Source organism: Barbus barbus, assembly GCF_936440315.1.
Source record: "Barbus barbus genome assembly, chromosome: 23".
Lineage (NCBI taxonomy): Eukaryota > Metazoa > Chordata > Actinopteri > Cypriniformes > Cyprinidae > Barbus > Barbus barbus.
This window is the reverse complement of record NC_136751.1, coordinates 19,320,074-19,343,931: the sequence shown is the minus strand read 5'-3', so window position 1 is coordinate 19,343,931 and position 23,858 is coordinate 19,320,074. Positions and strand designations below refer to the sequence as shown.

At 38.4% G+C, this 23,858-nt stretch overlaps 1 protein-coding gene across 1 annotated transcript in view; it reads right to left on the bottom strand.

Moving 5' to 3' along the window:
* Nucleotides 1–23,858, bottom strand: part of LOC306842752 (insulin-like growth factor 1 receptor) — a 102,171-nt gene that overhangs the window by 70,387 nt on the left and 7,926 nt on the right. The window contains exon 2 of the mRNA XM_079373809.1: nucleotides 17,175–17,738. Within this exon, the coding sequence (XP_079229935.1) occupies nucleotides 17,175–17,738 (564 nt within the window). The remainder of the gene's footprint in view (nucleotides 1–17,174; nucleotides 17,739–23,858) is intronic.

Below are 23,858 nucleotides of genomic sequence, written 5' to 3'. Positions count from 1 at the left end.
TAATAATATTTCACAATTTTACTGTATTTCTGTATCAAATTCAAATCTATTAATATAGTGAAAACTCTTATCCTGAGGTTACAATGAATTCCCCTGGTGTCATCTGATTGCTTGACCAGAAGAAAACACTAAACATTTTTCTCGAACCCAATCGGCACAGGCCAAGTGTTGCATGCAGGCCAAGCAACCACATGTCCTGCTGTTACAGTAAACCCTTGTCCAGTGGCTATGGCTGAGCAAAACAAAATGTTCTGACTGGGAAACCATCCTCTGCTGTTCCACAAAACATTCAAACATGTTTTCACTCTCTCCACTGTCCCAAGACACAGCAGATTCCCCAACGTCTGTATGAAGACATAACTGCACAGAAAACAGACCTCTTTTTTTCCTTTTTGTGCTTCACAGAACAAAGAAAGGTTTGAAACAACATGAGGGTGAGTAAATGATAAGAACATTTTTGGTTGAACTATGCCTTTAAAAGACAGAGGCAAATAAATCAGTTGGAGTCTGGAGTCACGCTGGGCTGCTTTGCAAACTGCACAGTGGAAATCCTGATACACGTCCTCTGAAGTCTAACACCTGCTTTATGATTCATTGTCTTGTCATTTCCTCTCACATCTATCTTTCTATCCGTTTTTTTTTCCTCCTCACCTCCGCTTGAGGCCATTACAACCTGGATTATGGCACTATGATGGAGCCGTATGCAAACCAGTGTACATGAATGACGGATCGATTTAATATGTCCCCTGCAGGCAGCAACTGATCCCTGCCATACAGTACGGAGATGCTAACAGGCCATATGGGTGAAAAAAAAACCCCCACTGGATTGCTTTCCGAGGGCTGAACCAAAAGTCCAGAGATGGCAATCTGTCACATATCCAATGTTAACAAGCAGAGGAAACAGCAGAGTGCGAAAGGTCAGCGAGGGGGCTTAATCTAATAATCAACTCACAACAATTGCCCATTTATGTGGGAACAGCCTGGCCGTCTAAGGAGTCGCAAAACAGCCAATCAACTTCTCCTTATCACGGTGATGTAAAAAAAAATTTAACTAATTTTAAAAAAAGTAAGAAAGAAGGGTAAATGTTTGCCACATTCTGTGGCCCAGATGACTGACTTGCACATACAAAGTGAAAACTTCACAATGCTACGGGCTTCTCCAACAGAGCAGACTCTGTGTTCTGCACAAACTCTTGGTCACAGCTCTGGGACTCACATTTGGGGCCGGGCTTTTGACGTTTTACGGGAACTTTTGTATAAACACTCACATTCGGCATCTAGCCGTAATGGCTGCCACTCTCACTCAGCTCTGCTATTTAGGGGAAGCGTCTGCTATAAGGTAAAGCACTCTGTGAGCGTCCAGAAAGGAGAAAAAAAAGACAAACAGATTGATCTAGACCACACATGCTTTTTAAGGAAATCTGGCATCCTTGTTGCTTATGAAGAAGGCACGCTGAAGTGCCCTTTCTCTACGGTTTCAAAACAAATAAAAATAGAAATGTGGTAAACCTGGGATGTTATCGGCAGCAGCGAGTGAAGAGAGATTCCAGATCAGATATAATAACAGCACAAAGTTTGTTCCCACTCCAAACAGTGTCAGAGTGTTTACATTAGAAAAGGGGACAAAAAAATTAAATCCGTCAAAAGGTGCCTGTGAAACCTCAAGCAAATGAAGGGGAAAGGAATGTCCAACCAAGCTTGTTTACAAGTATGTACATGTTTGGCTTGGTTTGCATGCAAATCACATCATATGAGAAAAAGCTCATTCAGTAGGAAGATAGTAAATATATAAAGTGGTATTACTTCACCATGTAAGAGAATTCTGAAACAACTGAAGTATATATTACCAGCCATTCTCAATTCATTATAATTCCCAAATATTCAAAAATTTTGGGATCAGGAGGATGATTTTTTTTTTAAAGAATTTAAAGGGTTAGTTCACCCAAAAATGAAAATTTTGTAATTAATTACTCTGCCTCATGTTGTTCCAAACCCGTAAGACCTGGCTTCATTCATCTTCAGAAAACACAAATTAAGATGTTTTTGATCAAATCCCGAGAGCTTTCTGACTATTTTAACAATGTCCTTACTACCTCTCAGGGCCTTGAACATGTCAGCTGCGTTGCTGTCTGTGCCGGGTCAGAAAGCTCTCAGATTTCATCAAAAATATCTTAATTTGTGTCCTGAAGATGAACGAAGGTCTTACAGGTTTGGAATGACATGAGAGTGAGTATATGACAGAATTATAATTTTTGGGTGAACTATCCCTTAATACTTTTATTCAGCAAGGATGCATTAAATCGATCAAATGTGACATCAGTGTTTTTCAGTGCTTTATAATTATCAAAATATCCTGAAAAAATGGATTACCATATAAATATTAAACCTTTTACAGCATTGATAATAGCACCAAATCAGCTTTTTAATGTCAGGAATAAATTACATTTTAAAATATATTAAAAAAATTATATTTTTTATCAAATAAATGTTTAGCATAAGATATACGTCTATCAAAAACATTTTTTTTTAAATCATAAATCACAAACATTTGAATGATGTTCGCATGATATTCCAATGCTAAAATTAAATGTATGATGGGACTTGATTTTAACATTCAGGTTGTATTGAATTAGGGTGAAAACTGGTTTTTATATGGTTGAAAAATGTAAGAGAGCTGAAAAACATCAGCTGAAAAGGAAGTCGTTTTAGAGCAAATTTATTCATTTTGATGCCAGATTACGAAGACAAACAATTTTTTCCACTAATGCACACAATAGAATCATTCACAATGAGACTAACAGTAATTAGGGTAGATTTTTTATGTTGAAAAGTAAAAAAGGAACATTAAAAGTAATCAGGAAAAAATAAGAAAGAACAAGTGATTAACTTTGAGCATTGTTCGCTTGTTATTATCATCTAAGAGGGGATGTGAGTGCTCACATACAAACAAACACTCAACACACAAATACACACCAAACTACATCTTAGTAAATGATGATAGAGAAGGGAGGGTTTCAAAGGTCTGCAGTGTGTTTATCTGCCTGCATAGTCGACCCTCAAACTTAAGTACCAACGTAGATGAAAGGCAGCCTAATGCACCTCCAGCCCCCACCAGCCACTAGTGCTTGACAGAAAACGTAGACAGGAGGAGATTGGATGGGTAGTTGTACACAGGATGCTTTAACTGTATTATCTTGGTCTCTTTACATGGCTTATCAAGCCTGATTTCAAAATAGGCTTGCCAGCTTGTACGGAGTCACCTCTACTCTCACATATACGAGTGGCCAGAAGGTTCTCAAGATTGCTTCATGAATTAACTGGGCTCAAGACAGCTTAATCAATATTTACCGAGGCCCATACTGATACAATCCTGTGTGTTACTAAAATGGATGTGGGACTGATGTCAGAACGACATCATAAAGTCGAGGCAACATTATTTTCCAGCGGCTGATTTGTGTGTAATCTGCTCGATAGAGCTCCTGAAGGGCCAAATCAGACTTGTTTCAGACTATGAATGAAACAGCACAGCTATGGGTCAAACATCCTTGAGAAGCTACTCAGTTAATTACAGTATTTTTGACTGATTCTTTTGCTTTAAGGCAACTGTTTCTGTACTTTGTAACTGCTCTGGTAAACGCAGGTACAGTTTTTTCTATTCTTGCCAGCAATGGTAGTTACCGATCTTTAGATAAAGTGCTCTAAAGGCCTGTTCACACGATATTCGCCGACGTTTAACGCCTCATGACTAAACAAAGGGCGCCAATGTGAGTGTGCACACCGGCGCGAAAAACGTCACACGTAAAAGCGTCATTTTTTTTTTAAAGACGCCTCGGGTTCGTTTTTTTGGTTTGATGCGCCGCGTCAAAAACTATCCGACCAATGAGATTGGCGCTTTTGCTCACGTGTCTGGAGCTGCTGAAGTTACAGTAAAACACAACTTGGGGGCGCTCAAACACAAAACGGTCTTTCCGAGCACACATACGTAACGACGACGAAGATATACGCCAAGTAGCGTCTACACTGCCGGGAAGAAATAAGAAAACGAAGAAGATGCAAGGCAAGATGAAAGTTGAGCTGCTGGTCTCGTTGGTGTCTGAACACAAATAACTTTATGACAAAGCTGGAGCTACTGGTGCTTGAAATATCCATGGTTTCTTTGTATGATTTTGACAAGCGCGTAAATACTTGCTCTCTTCTTCCGAGTGACAAGCGAGTGTCAGAAGCGTAACGTTGCGCAGCGCCACCTTGTGTACCGGGGTATTTCTGTTTTACATTAAGCGCCATCTAATGTCAGGGAATGAGTTTGCATGTTCACTCGGCTCATCGTCAGCGAAAATCGCTTGGGTGTGAACACAAAAAACGCGTTGAAAAACGCTGGCGAATAACGCGCCGATATTCGTCCCGGTGTGTACGGCCCTTTAGGGGATGCCTTTGCATTCAAAAAGAGTTAGATGCATTAAAGCGGAACGAAACTAAATACAGGTGTCAATCAAAGTGATAAACCTGACAGCACCTAAAGCAAGGGAAAACTAAAGGAAAAAATATTCATTAAAAAAAAAAAAAAAAAAAGAGTAGATTTACTTAAAAACTTAACTTAAACATAAATGACACTCCAAAACTAACGAAAATTTAATTTAAAAAATGAATTTTAGTTTTGATAGTTTTTTAACAGAATCTTAATCTTGGGTGCATAGCTCAATCAGTAACATCACTTTCAGATAAAGGATCCACACTCGCTGTTTCTTCTTAATGACTTGTAATTTATTTTTATTTTGCAACAGAGCAATTGACAATCAAATGTTTTGGCAGCAAGCCTTCTTCAGTGAATCATACAATAACATTTTCCACAAGAATTAAAAAAAAAAGTGAAGTCCCAGAATCTTAAACATTGCAATAACTGTGAGAGAAACTAGGAAAAAACAGATGCAGTATTATTATCGTTAAGAAAAACTAAAATGTTTATTAACGGAAATAAAAACTATATTCATTAGGAAAAACTGAAGCTCAAATAAAATACATGACCACAAAAAAGCATATAAATAAATAATAGAATTGGCCTCAAAATCATTTTAGTTTTTGTCAAATATATAAGTTTTCATTTTATTAATGAAAATGTCTTAAAAAAAACAACAGCTGGCACTTGAGAAATTTGATGCAGCTTTTTAAATGAATAACATTCAACTACTAACTTTGAGGCCACAAAAATTCAAAACTACAATAGACTAAAACTGAAACTAAAAAAATACTGAAAAATTAAATAAAATATAAATCTAACAAATGAAACTAAACTAAAATATAAAAAGGTAGTAAAAGTAAAGTAGTTAAAAGTAACATTAATAAAATGCTTTTTTGGGGTGAAAAGAAGGTCTGTTGATTTAATCTAGACATGTATTTTTTCCCCAAAACTGGCAGACTTGACATGCTTTCATTCTAAGGCACATGAAATACTGCACGTCACAGATCAGCTCTCAAAATCTCGGCCAATTTCAGACTGAAAAGTGGCTGATTCCTGTGCAATCAATCCTTCCAACCCTTCACCATTCATCACTCCATAAATCACAGATGAGCATATTAATAAAAGAAAACCATGAAGGCCGCAGACGAGGGGGAAATTCTCCCACAAAGCCCTCTTTCTTTCACTTGACCAAGCGGTGGATATAGCCGTGCTGTTGTGCACTCGAGAAATGTCTAAATTTATCTGACACAGTAAATGTCCAGGCAGACAGCTCAAAAAGAGTGTGTGTGTGCTGACACAGGAGCACAGCTGTGATTCTCCTGACCTTTATGTCGCGTGGTGGGGTTGTCCCGCGTACGCCGCTCTCTCCCGTGGGAAACACAGACATATCGGCCTAGACAGAGCACTGGCTGGCCATCAACACCACACATGAAGACACACACACACACACACACACACACTCTGGATATTTAAGGACACATGAGAATGGATTATCACCCATTAATGAAACATCTAACATCTGGCACGCCTTCAGTATCTTGAAAGAAGATATGACGCTGAAGGTGACAGCCAGAGAAATATGTCAGTCCTGTCATCGACTGATAAGCCAGCTTCCTAAAATATGCAAAACCTGGACATAACCAGGTGAATCCACATCCACCAGACCAACGATGGATCACCCTTGGCAAACTAAACCATCGTCACGTGCCAACTGGTGATTCCTACGAGAAGCAGAGGCCAGCCAAGGAAGTCCCCATCTGGCAGAAGGGAACCGTGCCACACACCCACTGCCACCTGTGCCCATTCAACAGGACACTGACAACGACAGACAGCCTGAGGATGACATAAGAGCGAAAGAAAGCGAGAAAAACACACAGAGAGTGCAAATATAATGACATTAAAGCTGATGTTAAAGCTACAGTACGACATACAGTTATGAATTTAAACAAACCCCTTTTAACATACACTATTGTTCAAAAGAATGGGGTTGGTAAGATCTCTTGATATTTTTGAAAGAAGTCTCGGTAACACTTTATTTTAAGGTGTCTTTGTTACACGTTTCATGTACTTACTCTAACACTTAATTATGCATAATTACATGCAAGTAACTGTAAGCCAAACCCTAATCCTAACCCTAACCATATAGTAAGTACACGTAGTTAATTAATGTTACTCAGTACTTAAATGTATAATTGCACTGTGACAAGGACACCTTCAAATTAAGTGTAACCGAAGATCACCAATGCTGATCAAAAATACAGTAAAAACAATAATAATGTGAAATAATGCTTTAAAATAATAATTTATTCCTGGGAAGACAAAGCAGAATTTTTTAGCAGCCATTACTCCAGTCTTGAGTTTCATATGATCCTTCAGAAACTGCTTTAGAAATATTTCTTATATTTAATACTGTTAGCAACCACCAACAACACCATAGCAAAAAACGGCCAAAAATTATACACAGGCAGTCGCTCCCATTTTCTTCAGAAAATATAAAAATCCAGTTATTTCTAGTCAGTTGATGTAAAAATTACATACTACATCTTTGACAATTTCAAAAGAAATACACACAAATAAATCAAGGCGAAGCAATAATATTGTGATTCAGGGAAGGGTTAAAGAGGGATTGATCTTATCAGAGATATTCCAATGAGCTGAGTAACTCCATATGATTTCCTTTGTAATTTTATGACTGCCTTTCATCTTCACGGCACGTACATGCCTGCGGAGACACTGAACTTCCTCACATTTCCCGCACGTTATTACACAATAATGAGCTCGAGTATATCATTTATGTTCACGCACACCACACACACATACTATGAATCAAGCATGTGGCTTCTCTCAAGGGAAACAAAGCCGTACATGAACACAAAAACTGACACATGACTTGACTTTAGCTTGACACACACTGGTACTAAAACAAGCACACTCAAGCATGTGAATCTTTAGCTTTTAGGATCTGCCTCTGAGTTATTCTAACCAATAAAAAACATTTTTAAGAAGCTCTTAGCCACTTCATTCATTCAGAAAGAATGAGGGCTTGTAAAACTCAATAATTTGTGAGTACCACAGAGTTTGAGACATGAAACATGAGCTCTTCCACCAATAGCCTACAGTTCAGTCAGTTTACTGTCCTGCCTTTTATTACTTATTATTATTATTATTAAGAATAATAAACTTAAGAGTTTTAAATAAATATTGAAATTAAAATAGATTTTGTGACCTGAATCTTCCAATTAATTGAAAAGATCAGCCTCAACCAAAATATTTAGACATGGCTACTACAGCATTAATATGAAATATTATTACAATTTAAAATAATAATTTCTGTTTTAATATTTTTCAAATGTAATTTATTCTTGTGATGCTAAATACATTTTTAACAGCAGAAATCATTCTAACATGCCGATTTGCTGTTCAAGAATCATTTATTATTCTTGTCAAAAACAAATTCATTTAATTTATTTGTCAATTTAATGCATCCTTGTTGAATAAAAGCATTTAATTTCTTTTAAAAAGGACAATTCTTCCTGATCCAAACCTTTTGAACAGTAGCTTATGTTGAGACTGTGCATAGCTCCATATAAATCATATATGTAACCATGCATTTTAGCACTTGATACCCCTCAATTCCAAGTGTTTGTTTTATTTACAGTACACTTCTGACAGAAACGTCAGTAAATTTATAGTCACCAATATGTAAAAAAAAACAATAGTAGTCTTACTCTAGTCTTCAGCGAGTGAAATGTGAAGGGGTTTAACGTAACAGTCGTTGAGCTGGAGGCAGTCAGGGACACTGGAACTAATGCGAAAGACAGGTGGCACCACACTTAAGAAAGGATACGTGAGTAACTTCACCCCTGGTCATGAACTCCTTCCTGTCAGCTGCTCTGCCCTCTCGATCCGCTCGAGTCTCGAGAACCACCTCCGAGTCCTTCAAATCAGGAATCAAATCTCTATAACTCCTCTTTCTGACAACATAAGGTCACACCACATCCATTAAAGATGTAATCCATCACTGAAGCAACTGACAGGACACTTGCAGCACAGAGAAAGCAGGTGCCGTCACACAGGAAGTGCGCTTTTGGGTGGCCGGGGCTCTCAATGGCCAAATCTTGTCTAATTAATTATAAGAAAAGTTCAAACACAAATAGCGTTTAAAAAAAATGTATAACAATAATAATAAATTACAATGTCCTGCATGGGGTTGGGATAGGAACAAAATCTTATACCACGATATGCATTTTTTTTATTTCACAATAACGATATATAGAACAATATAGTTATTTTTTAGTTATCTTTTATATCAACATTTTTGATACCATAGAACTTTCATAATTCTTGTCACCAGTGTCAATATCACAAAAAAAAACTAATACCAGCCTAAATAAAAAAAAAAACTCAAGCTCATTGAAGACAATTACGTTTAAATAAGAATAAGAAAATAATTACAAGAAATACAACATACAATGCATAAAGTTCTTCACTGTGTAAATTAAAAATAAAATCTTATTAAAGTTACAAAAGTGATTTAATCAGGAATATTGAGAGATTTTCTCTTTTGTGGTTTCATTAACATGAATGTCAGACAGCATGAATATTAGACTGCTGTCACTTTAAGAGCTGCCCCGATCCAAAATACAGTTACACATGTGCTTTTGTTTCTTAGCTGTTTTCTTTCCCTGAAGACCTAAATTACGGTGTTTACAAGTATACTTGCAAAGATGGGTATTTTGACACATACAAGTGTTTGTATTTAACCGTTCAAGGCTTATAAAGCAGCAAAAGTCGCTCCATTCAATACAAACCGTCTTCATGTGCACGTGTATTTCTGACAGCGCGTGTACATAGCGAAATGAGTTCACTTTCACTGCTGATTGCATTTCAACAACTTAAAATCACTTGTTTTTAAACCGCAATGCTTAATGCGTGCAAGTATTACGTTTTTTTGTGACCATGTAGCAAAGCAACATCACCTGAGCATGTTATCGCGATAAAGACGATTTCAAAATTCTAGCGGTTAATCATGTCTACCAGTATATCATCCACCCCTAGTCCTGCATCATAGCTGCTCATTGAAATCCAATACTTATTTCTTTATAAAAAAAATTATTATAGAAAATAGTGAGATTTATTTATTCATTCATTCTATAATATCTCACTATTTTCCTCATACAGTGATAAATGAGGCAAATCATCATATCTGGAGGTCCTTGGCATCAAAAAGTTTTAAAAAACCCAATACTAATGAACTGTGACACTTCTCCATTCAACTGCCACAAAATAGTGTGTGTATTCAGACGGATGGTGCCACACTATGCCAGCTCTGCCAACTAGCAGAGAGGACACCCACAGTGGCGGAGAGAGAGCATTCGTCATTCCTGCCACGTAACCTTGACTGAGAAGAATCTGACATGTTGTGGACATGCCAGGTCCCCTGAGCGCTCCAAGAGGAAAGCGTAGTATTCGTGCTGATTTTTATGAATGAGCGTAGAGAGCGACGGATGAATCACGACTTCTGTTCAGAGCTAGCCAGACGGCAGCAGCCAGATCCACGCACATACACACAAAACGTATGCTACATTCACTGCCTTCCTCATACAAAGCCACCAGTCGAGACACAAACACGCAAGAAAATGTGTAGGGTGAAGATATGGCTGTATGAAGTGCGTGGGTACGTGTAGATTTAGAAGTCGACAAAAGTGTCTCTGAACACGACCTCAACTTACTAAAAAGAAATCCCACGGTTCTCTTCTCTGCATTAAATAAAACATCACAAACCCTGGAGCTATTCAAGCATTTTTGCTGCATGTTTAATAGTCTATAAATTTATAGAAGCACGACTATGTATATAAGGCAATAAATATGTGGAAACTCATGAATGTATAGATGCTTGTTTTAATACTCCACAGCTGCTTCAATCACATGGCAGCTGCCATAGAAACAAATGCCTTTGTCGTTTCATTCACACAACAGTATCCATATGGTAACTGAAAATGTCCTTTAGAGTAGAACAATCGCTCAAACAAATAACTGAGGGGATGATTTGCATTATTGTACCATATCAGATCATTTGATTCTTTAATAAATAATTTGATTTGATGCAATGCAAGTTACTTTGAATAAAATACAAGCAAGCATAAATATAAATATCATTACATAATTCTATTTAGGTCTAATCAATATCTAGATCTACAGTTCAGTTCAGTAACCAATCACAGACCTGATAAGAAGCATTTAAAGAAGCTTATTAGTAATGGCAACTTGTGTAGTGTCCAGCCTTTAATAAGCAGATTCCTGTGTTTCACTTATACAGAAATAATGTAGTAAAGATAAAGAAACATTACCTGACACTTAAATAACACAAAAATAACAACAGTGATTAGGCCTACAAAATTTAGGCAAATGATCATCAGTCATAGCTTTTGTTACAGTTGTGCTAGACTGACGGCTGAAGGTCTGGAATGTATCGTAGCTTTCATTGGACAAGGCCCGCCCATGAGGCCATTTGACCGACATGTCAAACAACCAATCACAGTTCGTTTCGTTTTGCGTCACGTTTTGGGGCGTGGAAATGTCGCCACAATAACAAACCGGTGTGTGCAACTCTGATGTATTTTAAAGATTCTATGTCACGAACTTTAAATATTTCATATTTTTGAAAATCCAGCGTTTATTGACCCTGATAAGCATTCGTCGTCACAGTTGTAAACACGACGGCTTTCTTCTTTCGTGAGGGGTTTGGCACCACGGCATCTTTTTTTCCCGGTGGACCGAAAATAAACGCGACACTCGCATCTCCCGGAAATCCGGTTTAATTCAACCAGTCAGATGACGACTTCGGTCCGTGACGTCTGAGGCGGAGACTACAGTTGTGCAGCTCTAATGCCCTCCGTGGTTCACAAAGTCCAACAGAATCCAGTAAAACTGAGCAGGAAAAGCAGTTATGAATATACTGATTTTGTCGTCTTCAGTGTCAAGTCCAGTTCAGATCACTGTAAAAAGAGCTGATCAGATTATTGAAGGGGATTTTTTTATGTCCAGAAGGAAAAACAGACAGCAAGAGAAGGACAGTACACCAATTAATTTTGTTTACTTGGTTACATATTAATAAGCAAACAAGTTTGCCTTCTCAGCAGATGGAAATGGAAGAAGACCTGTTTTCTAGATTTCTACACAAAGAGCTTTAGAAAAACATTAGGACATGTAAAACCTCCCACGCATGTCTGGGCAAGGCCAGTGATTACACACACACAACCTACAGGGATGAGACACTGGACACAACATCCTCCTGACAAAAACGGACACCACTCCTCGACACCCCCATGTCTTGTGTCTTCTTGTTCTTCTCCTTTATCATCCTAAAACGCATTGACTCGGACTACTGAAGTCTATTCAAATAACACAAACACATCCTGATCTCCACATAGCATCATGTATCTGTTTCTATCATTACAGCAGGCAAGAGAATACAGCCAACCATTTAAAGAGGATTTCAAAATTTCCAAACATCCAGGGACATCTGCAAAACTGTGAAAGTCTTTGCTTCAGAGCCAAACTACTCCACTTGGTACATCAGCCTCATACTAAAGATTTCTAAATCGACAGACACAGGGTCCAAAATATCTTTTTGTTACAAAAACAGGGGAGTTACCAATGGGGGAATTAAAATAAACATTCAAGATTATTCAAAACTTATGATCAAATATTTTCCAGTAAAATAAAAGTTGTGACATTTGTGACTGACATTTTCTTTAGTAGAGGGTTTGTATGTCTTTGATTTGAATGAGTCGCATTATATCAGTGACGTTCAGACAGACAGACAGATACACACAGATAAGAGACTGAAAGACTGACATTGAAAACTGCCTATTTGTCAGACGGACAGACGGACAGACAGATAGATAACTGTGTCTATTTATTAGACAGACAGATTTCAATAGATAGATTGTAAACTGTCTGTCTATTTATCAGACAGATGATTGATAAACAAATATTGGAAGTCTGAAAGACAGACAAATATACATATATACATAGATAAAAAGACAAATACGTACATAAATAGACAAATAGATAGACAAATAGACAGATTGACAAACAGACAAAGAGATAGAAAGATAGACAAACAGAATGATAAATAGACTGATCAATGGACAGACCTATAGATAGATTGACAAGACAAACAGCCTCACTTATGTAAGAGTTGAGTTGATCTAGATCAACTTGACTGACCAGGACGGAACATCACAAAAACAGTAGCACTCATGACTAAACACTGAGCTCCGTTCTGAAGAGAGGGCCAGTTTAGGGCCAGTTTCGTCATTAGATGGCACTATCTGAGCTGATCTGTGCTTTACACAGGAAAGCTGCAATCTGCGCATTATGTGCCACAGCTGAGGAATGCAAACAATCCCAGGTATGTGAGCCATAGAGGATTCAAAAAGGTTTGATCAGACAAATCAACTAGCCTTCAGGACAACAGGAGCTTGCATTGTTGTTTGGGGTTGTATAGCAGCCCTGAAACCCAGGGGGCTCAGACCCCGTTATCCAACAATCCTCTCCCCCTCCCCTCTCCCGTCTGGGGTATGCAAGCATGTTTTTCAGGGAAGGGAAGACATGCTTGTCTGGATCAGAATGACCTGAGGGGCCCATTCATACCAGACCACAGAGTAGGTGCAGTCACGAAACCCACACACACACACACACACACAAAGAGCACAAACACGCGATGTCAGCAAGGCCACAAGCGAGCAAACAACTGGATGGGTCACTAGAGTAACAGGCAGGCGGGCGGTGGGCCCAGGAGTGCAAACAGTGAGAAGAGCTATCTAACGGCTAGAGCTGTTAACAGCCCGTGATAAGAGCCCCGGAAGAGAGAGAGAGAGAGAGAAAGAGAGGGGGGAGGAAATGGCAGTAAAACTGTTGAGGGGGGCCGTAAAGAAAAAAAAAAACAACAGACAAAATAAGTGGGAAGGGAGGAGAGGTTGGTGAGCAGGAGGGAGGAGATTAAGGAGGGCTGACAGTTCACTCCCCCTCACTGAGGAGTCTTGTTTTTGTACTTCTACACTTGACATTTCTGTGACATTTCTCCTTAACACTTTGCCTCACATGGACCTGGGAACGTCCGTTGGATGCCTCCTCCCTACAGTCCACCCCCTCCTATTCCCGCCATCAACCGACCTGGCATTGCAAAACTTTTCTGAAGACAATGAACAGACAAGCACTCACAGACACACACAGACTACAAACTCTCACACACACACACACCCCCTCACACTACAAACATATACTAATCATACCTAAAGTCACCACCAGGGGCTCTTTTTAGATTTTACAACAACATTGTCGGTTTGGTGTCAGCATCATAGTAAAATGAGCTTCTAAAAATTATTTAAATAAAAACAATATGTAAACATTAAAGTCAATAAACATTTAAAAAATTAGATAATGGATAGACAATCAGAATAAGTCATTTACACACTAAAAAATTAAGCTGAATTCTTGTTTTTCGTGTTTTGGGAAAAATAAATGGAAAAAAAAAAATGAAAGGAGGAGCCATTTTTCTACTTTCAATATTAAATAAAAAACAACAACAGAATGAATGATACACAGATTCAACAGCTTTGGTTACATACAATAATAAACAATAATGGCCATAATAGTTTATATGCCATATATCCTAAATTAATTTTCTAGGATTTCCAATTATATATTCAAAGGACGGATTGAATTGTTCATGACATTAGAAATAAACTCAACAGCATTTCACATCCCCTTTGAATAAGTTTATGCCTGAATGAAATCAAAATCCATTTCCTTCACCAAAGCTAGATTATCCAAGCCGTAAGCAGGTTAGCAAACATACATATCCAGTCAGCGTGAAGACAAACACTGCAAATGGAAATTGCATTACAAATGGAAAGTCCACACACTCCAGATACACGCATGCATACACAGAGGTGACGGTAACAAGCGCATGCAAGAACAGGCAAGGAATGCTTTAATGGTCTTACATTTCAGAAAAAAAGCAAACAATAGTGCTGCTGTGGACACCCTCATCTCATAACAAACACGCAGAGTCTCGCGCACATAAGCAAGAGCTGATCGCTGATTGGTCGCTGACAGCAACTCTTGGTGCAGTAATTAGAGAAAGAGAGGACTGATCAAAATTGACTACAAAACCACTGCGTGCCCTTGAAGAAACATCTGTGCATAAGAAAAACAAGGCAATTATGCCAAAAGGTGGAGAAGACTGTCCTCCACAGAGAGCCAGACGGGCTGCAACGAGTGACATGGAGAGGCTATGCCACCATCAAGCCAACACTGAAGATTCCTGCTCAGAAGTCATTCATTTTAGTGAATCACTTCGTTTGAATGGTTCAAAAAATGGTTCTATTCTCAGAGTCACTCAAAATTCTCTGTTATTTGTGAATCGGTTTGACCGAATCATTAGAAAGTACTGGTTCAAAGAAAAAAAATATGCTCACAGGTCAGGTATAATTTCCCTTCATCATCCACAATTCATTGTTATTCTCCTCGATTGTAGAATTAGTTTCTACAAGAATGGCCTCAACGTTTTTGAAAACCTTCGAGCTCCAAGTCAACATGAATCAGTCTTCACAACCCACTTTTATTCTGTAATGTGAACCATTTCAGTGTAAAAGGATTTGCATTGGGGGAAAAAAAAAGTAAGGCGAGACTTCGGCAGGATTTGATTGTACAAAGTGGTTTCTATATGAAATGCAGTTGAAAAATAAGTTGTCATAAATGAGGGCTTGTTGACATCAGCCAAAAGTTAATTAATTCATTCATTCATTCCATTTATATAGAGCTTTTCTAAGCACTCAAAGCGCTTTACATTGTGAGGGTGGATCTCTTCATTTACCATCAGTGTGCAGCATCCACCTAAAGTTGACATTTCAGATTGGATCAAGTGATTACACTGTTAAAAAGTGAATGAATAAGAAGTTCATTCAAATGAATCATTCACTGTAAAACCCAAAACACAAAGAAAGTAAACGGGCCATTTTGAGTTCATGCTGACATTAAGTGTGTTTTAAACCAGCTTTGCGTCATTCTCAACAGGACAAAACAACTCAGTGGAGGAAGTTTATACAGTACGCCCCTAAGTTCCCTCGTCTATCCTTGTCATTGAGGTTCAATCTTTTTCACCATTCAACATTTGCACCTCAAGAACAAGGCAAGCTGGCGACAGTAGGAAAATACTGGGGTTTTGTAGACAAATTGTTGACTCCTTTGAAGCTCCAACATTGACAGGAAGTATACACAATCGGACAGGTTTGGAGAACACAGATCAATCAGTCGGACCATTAGTACATCCTTTCTGCTGTACCAGTCATCCTCTTTGTTTGAGCCTTGGATACAGGTGACTCACACCTCTGCAAAGGCAAAAACACGGCATTCAGACACAAGATTACCATACTGAACAGGTGTGCAGGGGAGCAAGTGCTGACACGATGTGGGCGGGACTGTCGGGAAGAGACTGTATCAGCAGCGCAAACGAGAGTCACTGGAAAAAAAGGACACTCACGAGTCGCCCACTGCTGTGGATCAAATATCCCGGTAGGGTAGCAGCACATCACCTCTGTGCCCTTCACGTGACTGTCAGATTCAAAGAATTCCACCAGCAACACACAAACAGTCTGGCTATAACAGAGCACGTTTCTGAAGAGGGTTGATTTCCTCTGTTTGTTTTCAGGCGGAGGGAAAGGGGAGGGAGGGCAGCTCTGCGACGGCTTCTCTGAGCCTGGGACTTGCACGGTCTGCAGGTCTCTTGAAGGCCAGGGGTGGGAGAGTGCTGTAGTGTTCTCATCCATTATGTTTTTCCCACCATTCTTGTGTGCTTGGGAGAGGAAGAGGGAGCAAACATTCATAACGGGGTAGTTCACTTTCCCAGGCATTCCCGGTCAGATGTAGGGGACAGACTGGCATTCATATCTTCTGACCTCATGACTACAGAGATAAGAAGTCACAGAAGATATTTTGGCCCCAGCCAGGTGGGTTCTCGCACATTCTATTGACCCTTTCCACAAGAAAGGTCCATTTAGGGCTTCTAAATGCCCCTACTATTGTACTATTGTAATATCTAACCAAACTGACATCCTCAAATTAACCCCAAAATAGTGTTGTCAAACGTACCGACCGCGATACCATTCGGTACTGAAAATTTAAAAATGTCAATTTCCAAAAGAAAACTTATTTTGCCCAAAATTTACTGAAACGTCACCAAAAAACATTGAAAACAGAAACGATTTACTATCTACTGACAAAGCGGTCAGTAGAATTGCTCAAAATTGCCAAATAATCACCCTGGCTAATATATTGGTCTATCACTCCTGCACAATAAGCCACAGAAGAGCCTCAAACCTATTGCCAAATTATAACAATCCATCACTAGTATAAATACAAAAGTACAAAAATGCATAAATCAGCCAAATTCAACAGCAGTCAAACAGAAAATGGTGAGATTCAAGATTGCAGAGCAAATAGTATCCCTCCATCGGTTTAGCTAAACTTAGCTTTATCTTATGCAATCTAAGCCTCATTCAGTTTCACCATTCATGTCACTATTCATTCAAATCCCATGTGAAGGAACGACCGATATGCTAAACGCCAGCAGATGTGAATCCATCAGAAATGAAAGCTGAAATAAATCAAACATTAGCGAGATCAAGTATGGTAGGCAGGTTCTTACCTTTCTGGCAGTCGTTTGAGGTCCAGCAGCGGTAGCTGTAGTTGTCATTGAAGCTGGTCCTAATGCATTGCGGGCTATCCTCCATGATACCTGGACAAACATCACCGCATTCTTTGGACTGCTTGTTCCCAGCGATGTAGTTGTTAAACTCGGCATCCATAATGAGTGACCAGTCTACCGAGTCCAAGTAGCACAGCTCCGGGTTCTTTTCGATTCTGATCGCGCCTCTGGTGATGTTCCTCAGGTTGTAGAGGCCAATGTCTTTCAGGCTGGTCATTTCGAAGATGACCAGGGCGTAGTTGTAGAACAGGTTGCGTCCTCGGATGACATTGAGGTTGGGGAAGAGCACGCTGAGGCTATCCAGGCCGGAGACACGGAACAGGAGAAGGTAGTCGGTGACCATGGTCAACTTGGGGAAGGACAGGGTGCGAAAGTGCTCCTGGTTGAGGTTGTTGTTCTTGTCTCCAATGAGGAGGATCTGAAGGTAGCCTTCCACCACCGTGCAGTTCTCCAGCTTCTTGAACTCACTGATGTCATTGCGGATATCAATGTGAGGACCACAGACTGGAAAGGAAAAGAGAGAAAAGTACAGTTAGACTATTAGGATCAAAACATAACTTAAGGGTTCTTTAATAATATTTATTACATTTTAGAACTTAATATCAGAGCATAATCAAGTTGGTCTTTTCAACAAAGCACACCTCTAGGGTCAAGCTTACTTAAGGTGGTCAGACACCTATAAAAAAACTGTTTGGCACGAAGGGAGTCAAATATATCCACTGTCATTTGTAATGAGCAAGGAACAGTGGAAATATAATCTCTGAGGATGCTCTTAATTTACAACTGCTTAGAAAAGGATCTGCTGAGTTAAACCTCGGACACTGTAGCACTCCTAGCACTTCATATTAATGATGCTGCTGGTTATTTTTCTCTGTTTAAAGTCAACATGAAATCCAAACTGACTCTATATACTTTCTTTTAAATAACTGTAAAGTTTCATAAAGTTAATCAAAACTAAATAACTGGCTCTCCCTGTTTAACATGAAACAACTGTCTTTTTCATCTGATGTCACTTAGGCCACACAGCCTATTGGATATTATCAGCCAATAGCCAAATAGCTATTTAAGCTGTTTTTGTTGTTGTTGCTCCATTCTGTCAAATTGTTCTCATGCATTTTTTCATATAGACACAGGCCATGTTTGATTAATTAATACTTTCATGTTTTATCTGTCATTTACACATAATCAAAAGGAATAACTACAAGGAAAAACTATACAGATAAATTGGATTTAAATTTGTGATGAAACAGATCGAAAAATAAAAATGTAGGACAGGAACTTGGTTCTAATGATCAGTTCTTGTTCTTATCAGGATTTTGAGATGTGGGCACTGCATTTAAAAATCAATGCAAGCTTGCAGTTGCTTGAGGTAAACCAAATCAATGGAAAAGTCCAGGATGCGTCACCACCAAGTTTAATGGTTTTTCCAGAAGATAAACATTTTGATCAAAATTTTGTTTAAAAATGAAACGTACATCATTCAAAATAAGATTAACAACATGCATTTAGAAAACAGACAGGGTGGCTTTTCCTTTCATGACAACTTTAGCCAACCAGTATGATCCACATTTGCATGAGTAATATTATGAAAAACGAGAAAGACTTATTTTAAGCAAATTCCAAAAAAGATAATGCAGTTAAACAGTAGCATGAACATAACACATGGGACATTAGCAAATGTCAAGAAGGTTTACATTCTCACAACAGTGAGAAGAGTAATTCACACCACAATAACAAAACAAATTTCACAGTGACCCCCACCGCCCCAGGTAAGAACTGTGTCCTGGAAGGGGAAAGAGATCAGCAGAAGAATAGTCTTGACATATGAACTCCTTTGGCTAAACCTTTTATGTTCTTAGAGAGGCTTAGGTCACCTTCTTTGATAGAGACAATATCGCAGGGCCTCTATAAGACAAATGGAAAAAGCTTCTCCCTGCCACGTGAAAAAAACAACACGACCACGGCGGCCCAAACACATGGTCCCACACAGAAACAAGCTTATCAATCTATCTTTATAACCATGCTCTAAATAGCCCTCTGCGAGGCGCATAAGACAGTGAACTTTTGAGTGATGGGGGAAGGTCATTTCAACAATCTCAGATTGCCTATTGTGCATTATTCTGACAGGAGTGGAAACCGCTTTTCCTGACATGAATTTCCTGCGAAAATGACACGCTTCATGAATCTAAATCCCATTTGAGGTTACTCCAAAAATAGCGAGCTCGTTGTTTAAAAAAGATCTTTATTTGCTCCTGACAGTGTATTACGCTCATCCAAAATTAGAACGGAAATCATTGCTCCTCGAGAAAATAGTATTTGCTTTCCCGTATCATCACAAATGCCCCAGGGCTGCACTTGGGAGTCATGGAGCTGCATGTCTCCTTTGTTTCATTGCGGCATTTTTTTCTCCTCCAACAATCCCGGGAGAGGGAGGAGAGTCGAAGTGACTCACACACAAAGACTAATTTGTTTGTTGGTAAAGAGAAACTTTAGTCCTCAGTTCCGGTTGGATCCATTAATAAATTCAGACGGTCTGGCAAGACACAAAGAGGAGAGAGACACAGAGTGGGAAACAGACAGTGATATGGTGTCAGTTAAACAAAAGTAGACCAAACTGAAGTATAAAAAACACTTGACAAGAGGTTATGCATTCGTTTGCCCTGAAAACACACATACACACCGGAAAAAACTTTTTGCTTCACAAACCGAATAAGAAATATGTGCAATGTGCTTAAATGAGTCTTACATCTCCTAAAACTGCCACACAAGAAGAGTGAAGCCAACTGACACAAACGTGCCCACCAGTTGATCTCCACACTCAATCCTCCAGGATGATCCGAAACCAAAGAGCTCAACCAGTTCCTACTCCCCTCACAAAGAGCCGGCTCTTCCGTAAACACAGCCAGTCATCAACCAAGCATCTGAACCCTTCCTCCACCCTGTCAGGTTGGTGTTGCTTTCAGCGGGTCAAATTAAACGGTCCAGTGCAACCGGGCTGGACAGTTTCCTTCTAAAAGCAAGACTACATATTTTCACAGATTACCCTGCAGAAATATTGACTTCTTGCTCGCTTTTGGAAAAAAAACCTCTGAAATCTCTCTCGCTTCCAGTTTTATTTATAAAGTTCGCACTTGTGCTTTGCAGAGGAAATAAAATAATTGGAAATTATTAAGAGGAAGATAATACGTTCTAGTATAAACACACAGTAAAAGGTTTAAATAGATGGTAAATAGGAGAATAAGTCAAAAACTCATTGTGAGTGGAATAGAATGGCTATCCAATCATTAATCAGTAGAAACGGTTGCTGCTTGGCAATGAAGCTTCCATGTTTATTCAGGCTAAATTTTGTCATTATATACTTTATGAATACTCTATAGAGTTAGGTAAAATAAATGAAGCAGCACAATCAAGCCAAAAAGAACTTAGAAAAAAAAGTGCTTATTTTAAGGTTAATATATAGTGAAGACTCTCGTCTCCATTTTTTGAAAGAAATTAATACTTTTAGGATGCTTCAATGACAGTTTTTGATCAATTTAAAGACATTAATAATGTTACAAAAGGTTTATGTTTCAAATATGTGCCGGAATAGGACAGGAAAATATATTTTAAAATAAAAGAAAACATGTATTTTTAATTGTTAGAATTTGTACAAAAAAAAAAAAAAAAAATTATATATAAACTTAAAAAATAAATATAAATTGCATTCTAAAATAGAAAACAACTATTTTGAATTATAAAAATATTTAACAATATTACATTTGTTTACTGTATTTTTGATCAATCAAATGCAGCCTTGGTGAACATAAGAGACTTCTTTTAAAAACATTAGAATAAAATCTAATGCTGATGCTGATTATTACTATTAGTTGCAAAATATAGTAGTAGTAATTATCATTATTATTATTATTTTTTATTAAAGATTGTTTTTTAAAACAATGCACAACTAAGTCTATTGGTTATCACACTTCAGCATTGTCAATGGTCAGAAAAAATAGTATCAGTCAGTCTCTACCCTCTAACAGAAAACTGTTCCTTACCACTCAAACAAACCGTAACAAATTGAGTTGAGAATGTGTGTAGTCAAAAACACAAGTGAACCCCACTCATTGGCCGCAAGATATATGAGTGAGGACATATGTGGCTTATTCCGTTCAAATCATAACCTCTCTAGGGTGCAGATTAAATGACAATTACAGTCATTATGACCCACTTGCATCACACTGGCCAAAACTAATATTGTGTTAGTTATCTGAAATGAAATCTCAGAAGCGCTACACTGGGAATTATGTAAATGCATGTTTGAAACAGTCACAAAAGCTTATTCCACTTTTTAAGAGAAAGAAACATAATACAAAGGAAAGCTCTCACATCCTTCCCCCAGCACCTCAGCAGTGAGCAGCAGTGTTAAGGTCCTCAAATCATTTTCCCAAAGAGGATTGTGCTCAGCTCTGCATTCAGCTACAATCGTCAGGAATCAGTCCATATTATCTCGCCCCAAGAAGTTACGTGCTCAGCTCTCGTTCATGTCACCTGAACTTGTCTAACCAAGATGAAAAATTCAGCTGCAAAACAAAACTATGTCTTTCACCATGAGCAAACAGTAACCCAGGAGAGTCCTTCATTCACTTGTGGGTTTCACACCATGGTACAAACAGACTGGTCTGAAATCCAACTCCTGCTGTTTACATTTGATAACCTTTTGCTGGCCATCCACAGGAATCCCTGTACCTTTGGGAGAGATGAGGGAAAAACAAGACTTCCATACTGTCCTTCTTAAGATCCAGTCTGTAGCCGATTGGCTTGACCAAACATTTGTCAAATCCTTCAGATCTTATTTCCAAATGAAAAAATACACAGCTATTTATCTGAAACCAAAAGCCCCACACTACATACATCTTAATTGCAGCTGTTAAAGTGACCGAAACAAAATGACAACCCTTGTGGGACCGATTTATATCTTCAAGAGATTATCAGGGGCTACTGAAACCACTGAGTAATCGTTCCCGGAAAACAACACAATTTCAGCAGTTTTCCTGCACTTCAACTGTTATTTATACCAGTTAATTTTTACTGGTTTTGATGCTCAGTTACTCACAAGATAAGGAGCCAAATCCACTTGAAAGCGAGCATCACTATGCAGAGCATTTGATGTGAGAACTCTTAAGGATGCAAGGCAGTGACTGATTGGAAGAATATGCCAAAAATATGAAAATGTACACCACTGTTAAAAAGTTTTGGGTCAGCAAGATTAAAAACAGTAACATTGTAAATATTTCAAAATGTAGTTTATTTCTGTGATAGCAAAGATTAATTTTCATCAGCTGTTCCTGCAGTCTTCAGTGTCACACGATCCGTCAGAAATCATTCTAATATACTGATTTGGTGCTCAAGAAACAGTTCTTATTATCTGAAAATGATTTTGCTGCTTAATTTTGAGCAGACCATGGTATATTTTTACAAAGGATACATTAATGAATAGAAAGATCAAAAGAACAGCATGTATTTGACACCAAACTCTTTTCATAAAATTTATAAATATCTTACATTTTATTGATTTCTTTTAAAAAAATGTAACTGTAGCGTATTGAACCCATATTTATATTTTATTTTTCCATATTGGTTGATACTGGACATGTAATTGTGATACTCACTCCCACCATTTTTACATTTTATGATTTTTACATTTTGAGTTTGCCAACTCAAAGATTAACTTTATAAAAACTAATAATTTAATAACACTGTTAAATGTAATCTTTAGCAAATCTCTTTTTTCCATACTGGACATTTTAAAATAACTGGCTTTAGTTTAATAGTTATATTAATTTATTCAGACAAAACAGTTTTAATTTTGGCTATTCAACAGCTATCAACCATAACATGAAAATAATTATCGGTATCAGCTTATATAAGCTTGATTTGTGTCTGTTGCATCCTTTACGTTCACTTTATCTCTGAATAAGACAGCTTAAGTTTTCTGCATTTTTGAAAGCTACTAACAACTCCGTGTGGGTGTATTTCTGAACTATTACTTGACCCCTATCTTTCATAACTTCTGCCTCAGCAACATACCATGTTGTTCCATCTTTCAGGTTGAGTTTTGCTAGCTGAGCATGCGAAGGGGGGCCAGAAGTGTTGTATTACTAGTTGGGCTCTGACATATGAGCTTGTGATTTTGAAGTGAGGGCCATTGAAGGGAAGTGTAGCACCAGACCAGTGGTCAGATGACTTCCAGCATGTGGGGGATTAAACAGCAGTTGAGGTGGCAGGTGTGAGCGCTACGGAGCACAAACCAGGATCTCGGTCATGCTCCCCTGTGCCCCCTTACTGCGGGGATGACTCAATACCCCCATCGCAGAGGTCTAATGCAAAGCGCTCTTTGAAATCGGGCCAAAAAAGAGGAATTAACTCTAAATGTCAGCGTTTTGTTGTTTTCCGCAAGAAGGTGCAGGAAATGCACAGCCTATAAGTGCATGATGAAAGACGTCTGGCTGGTGGCGTTTAAACCTTGGACGAATTCCAAACAGCCTTTTTGCGGCCTTGAAGGGCACTATGGGAAGGTGACGCTATTCGAAGAGGCTTCTAAACAAAAGTTAGTTATAACATTGATAAAAATAAGAAATAATA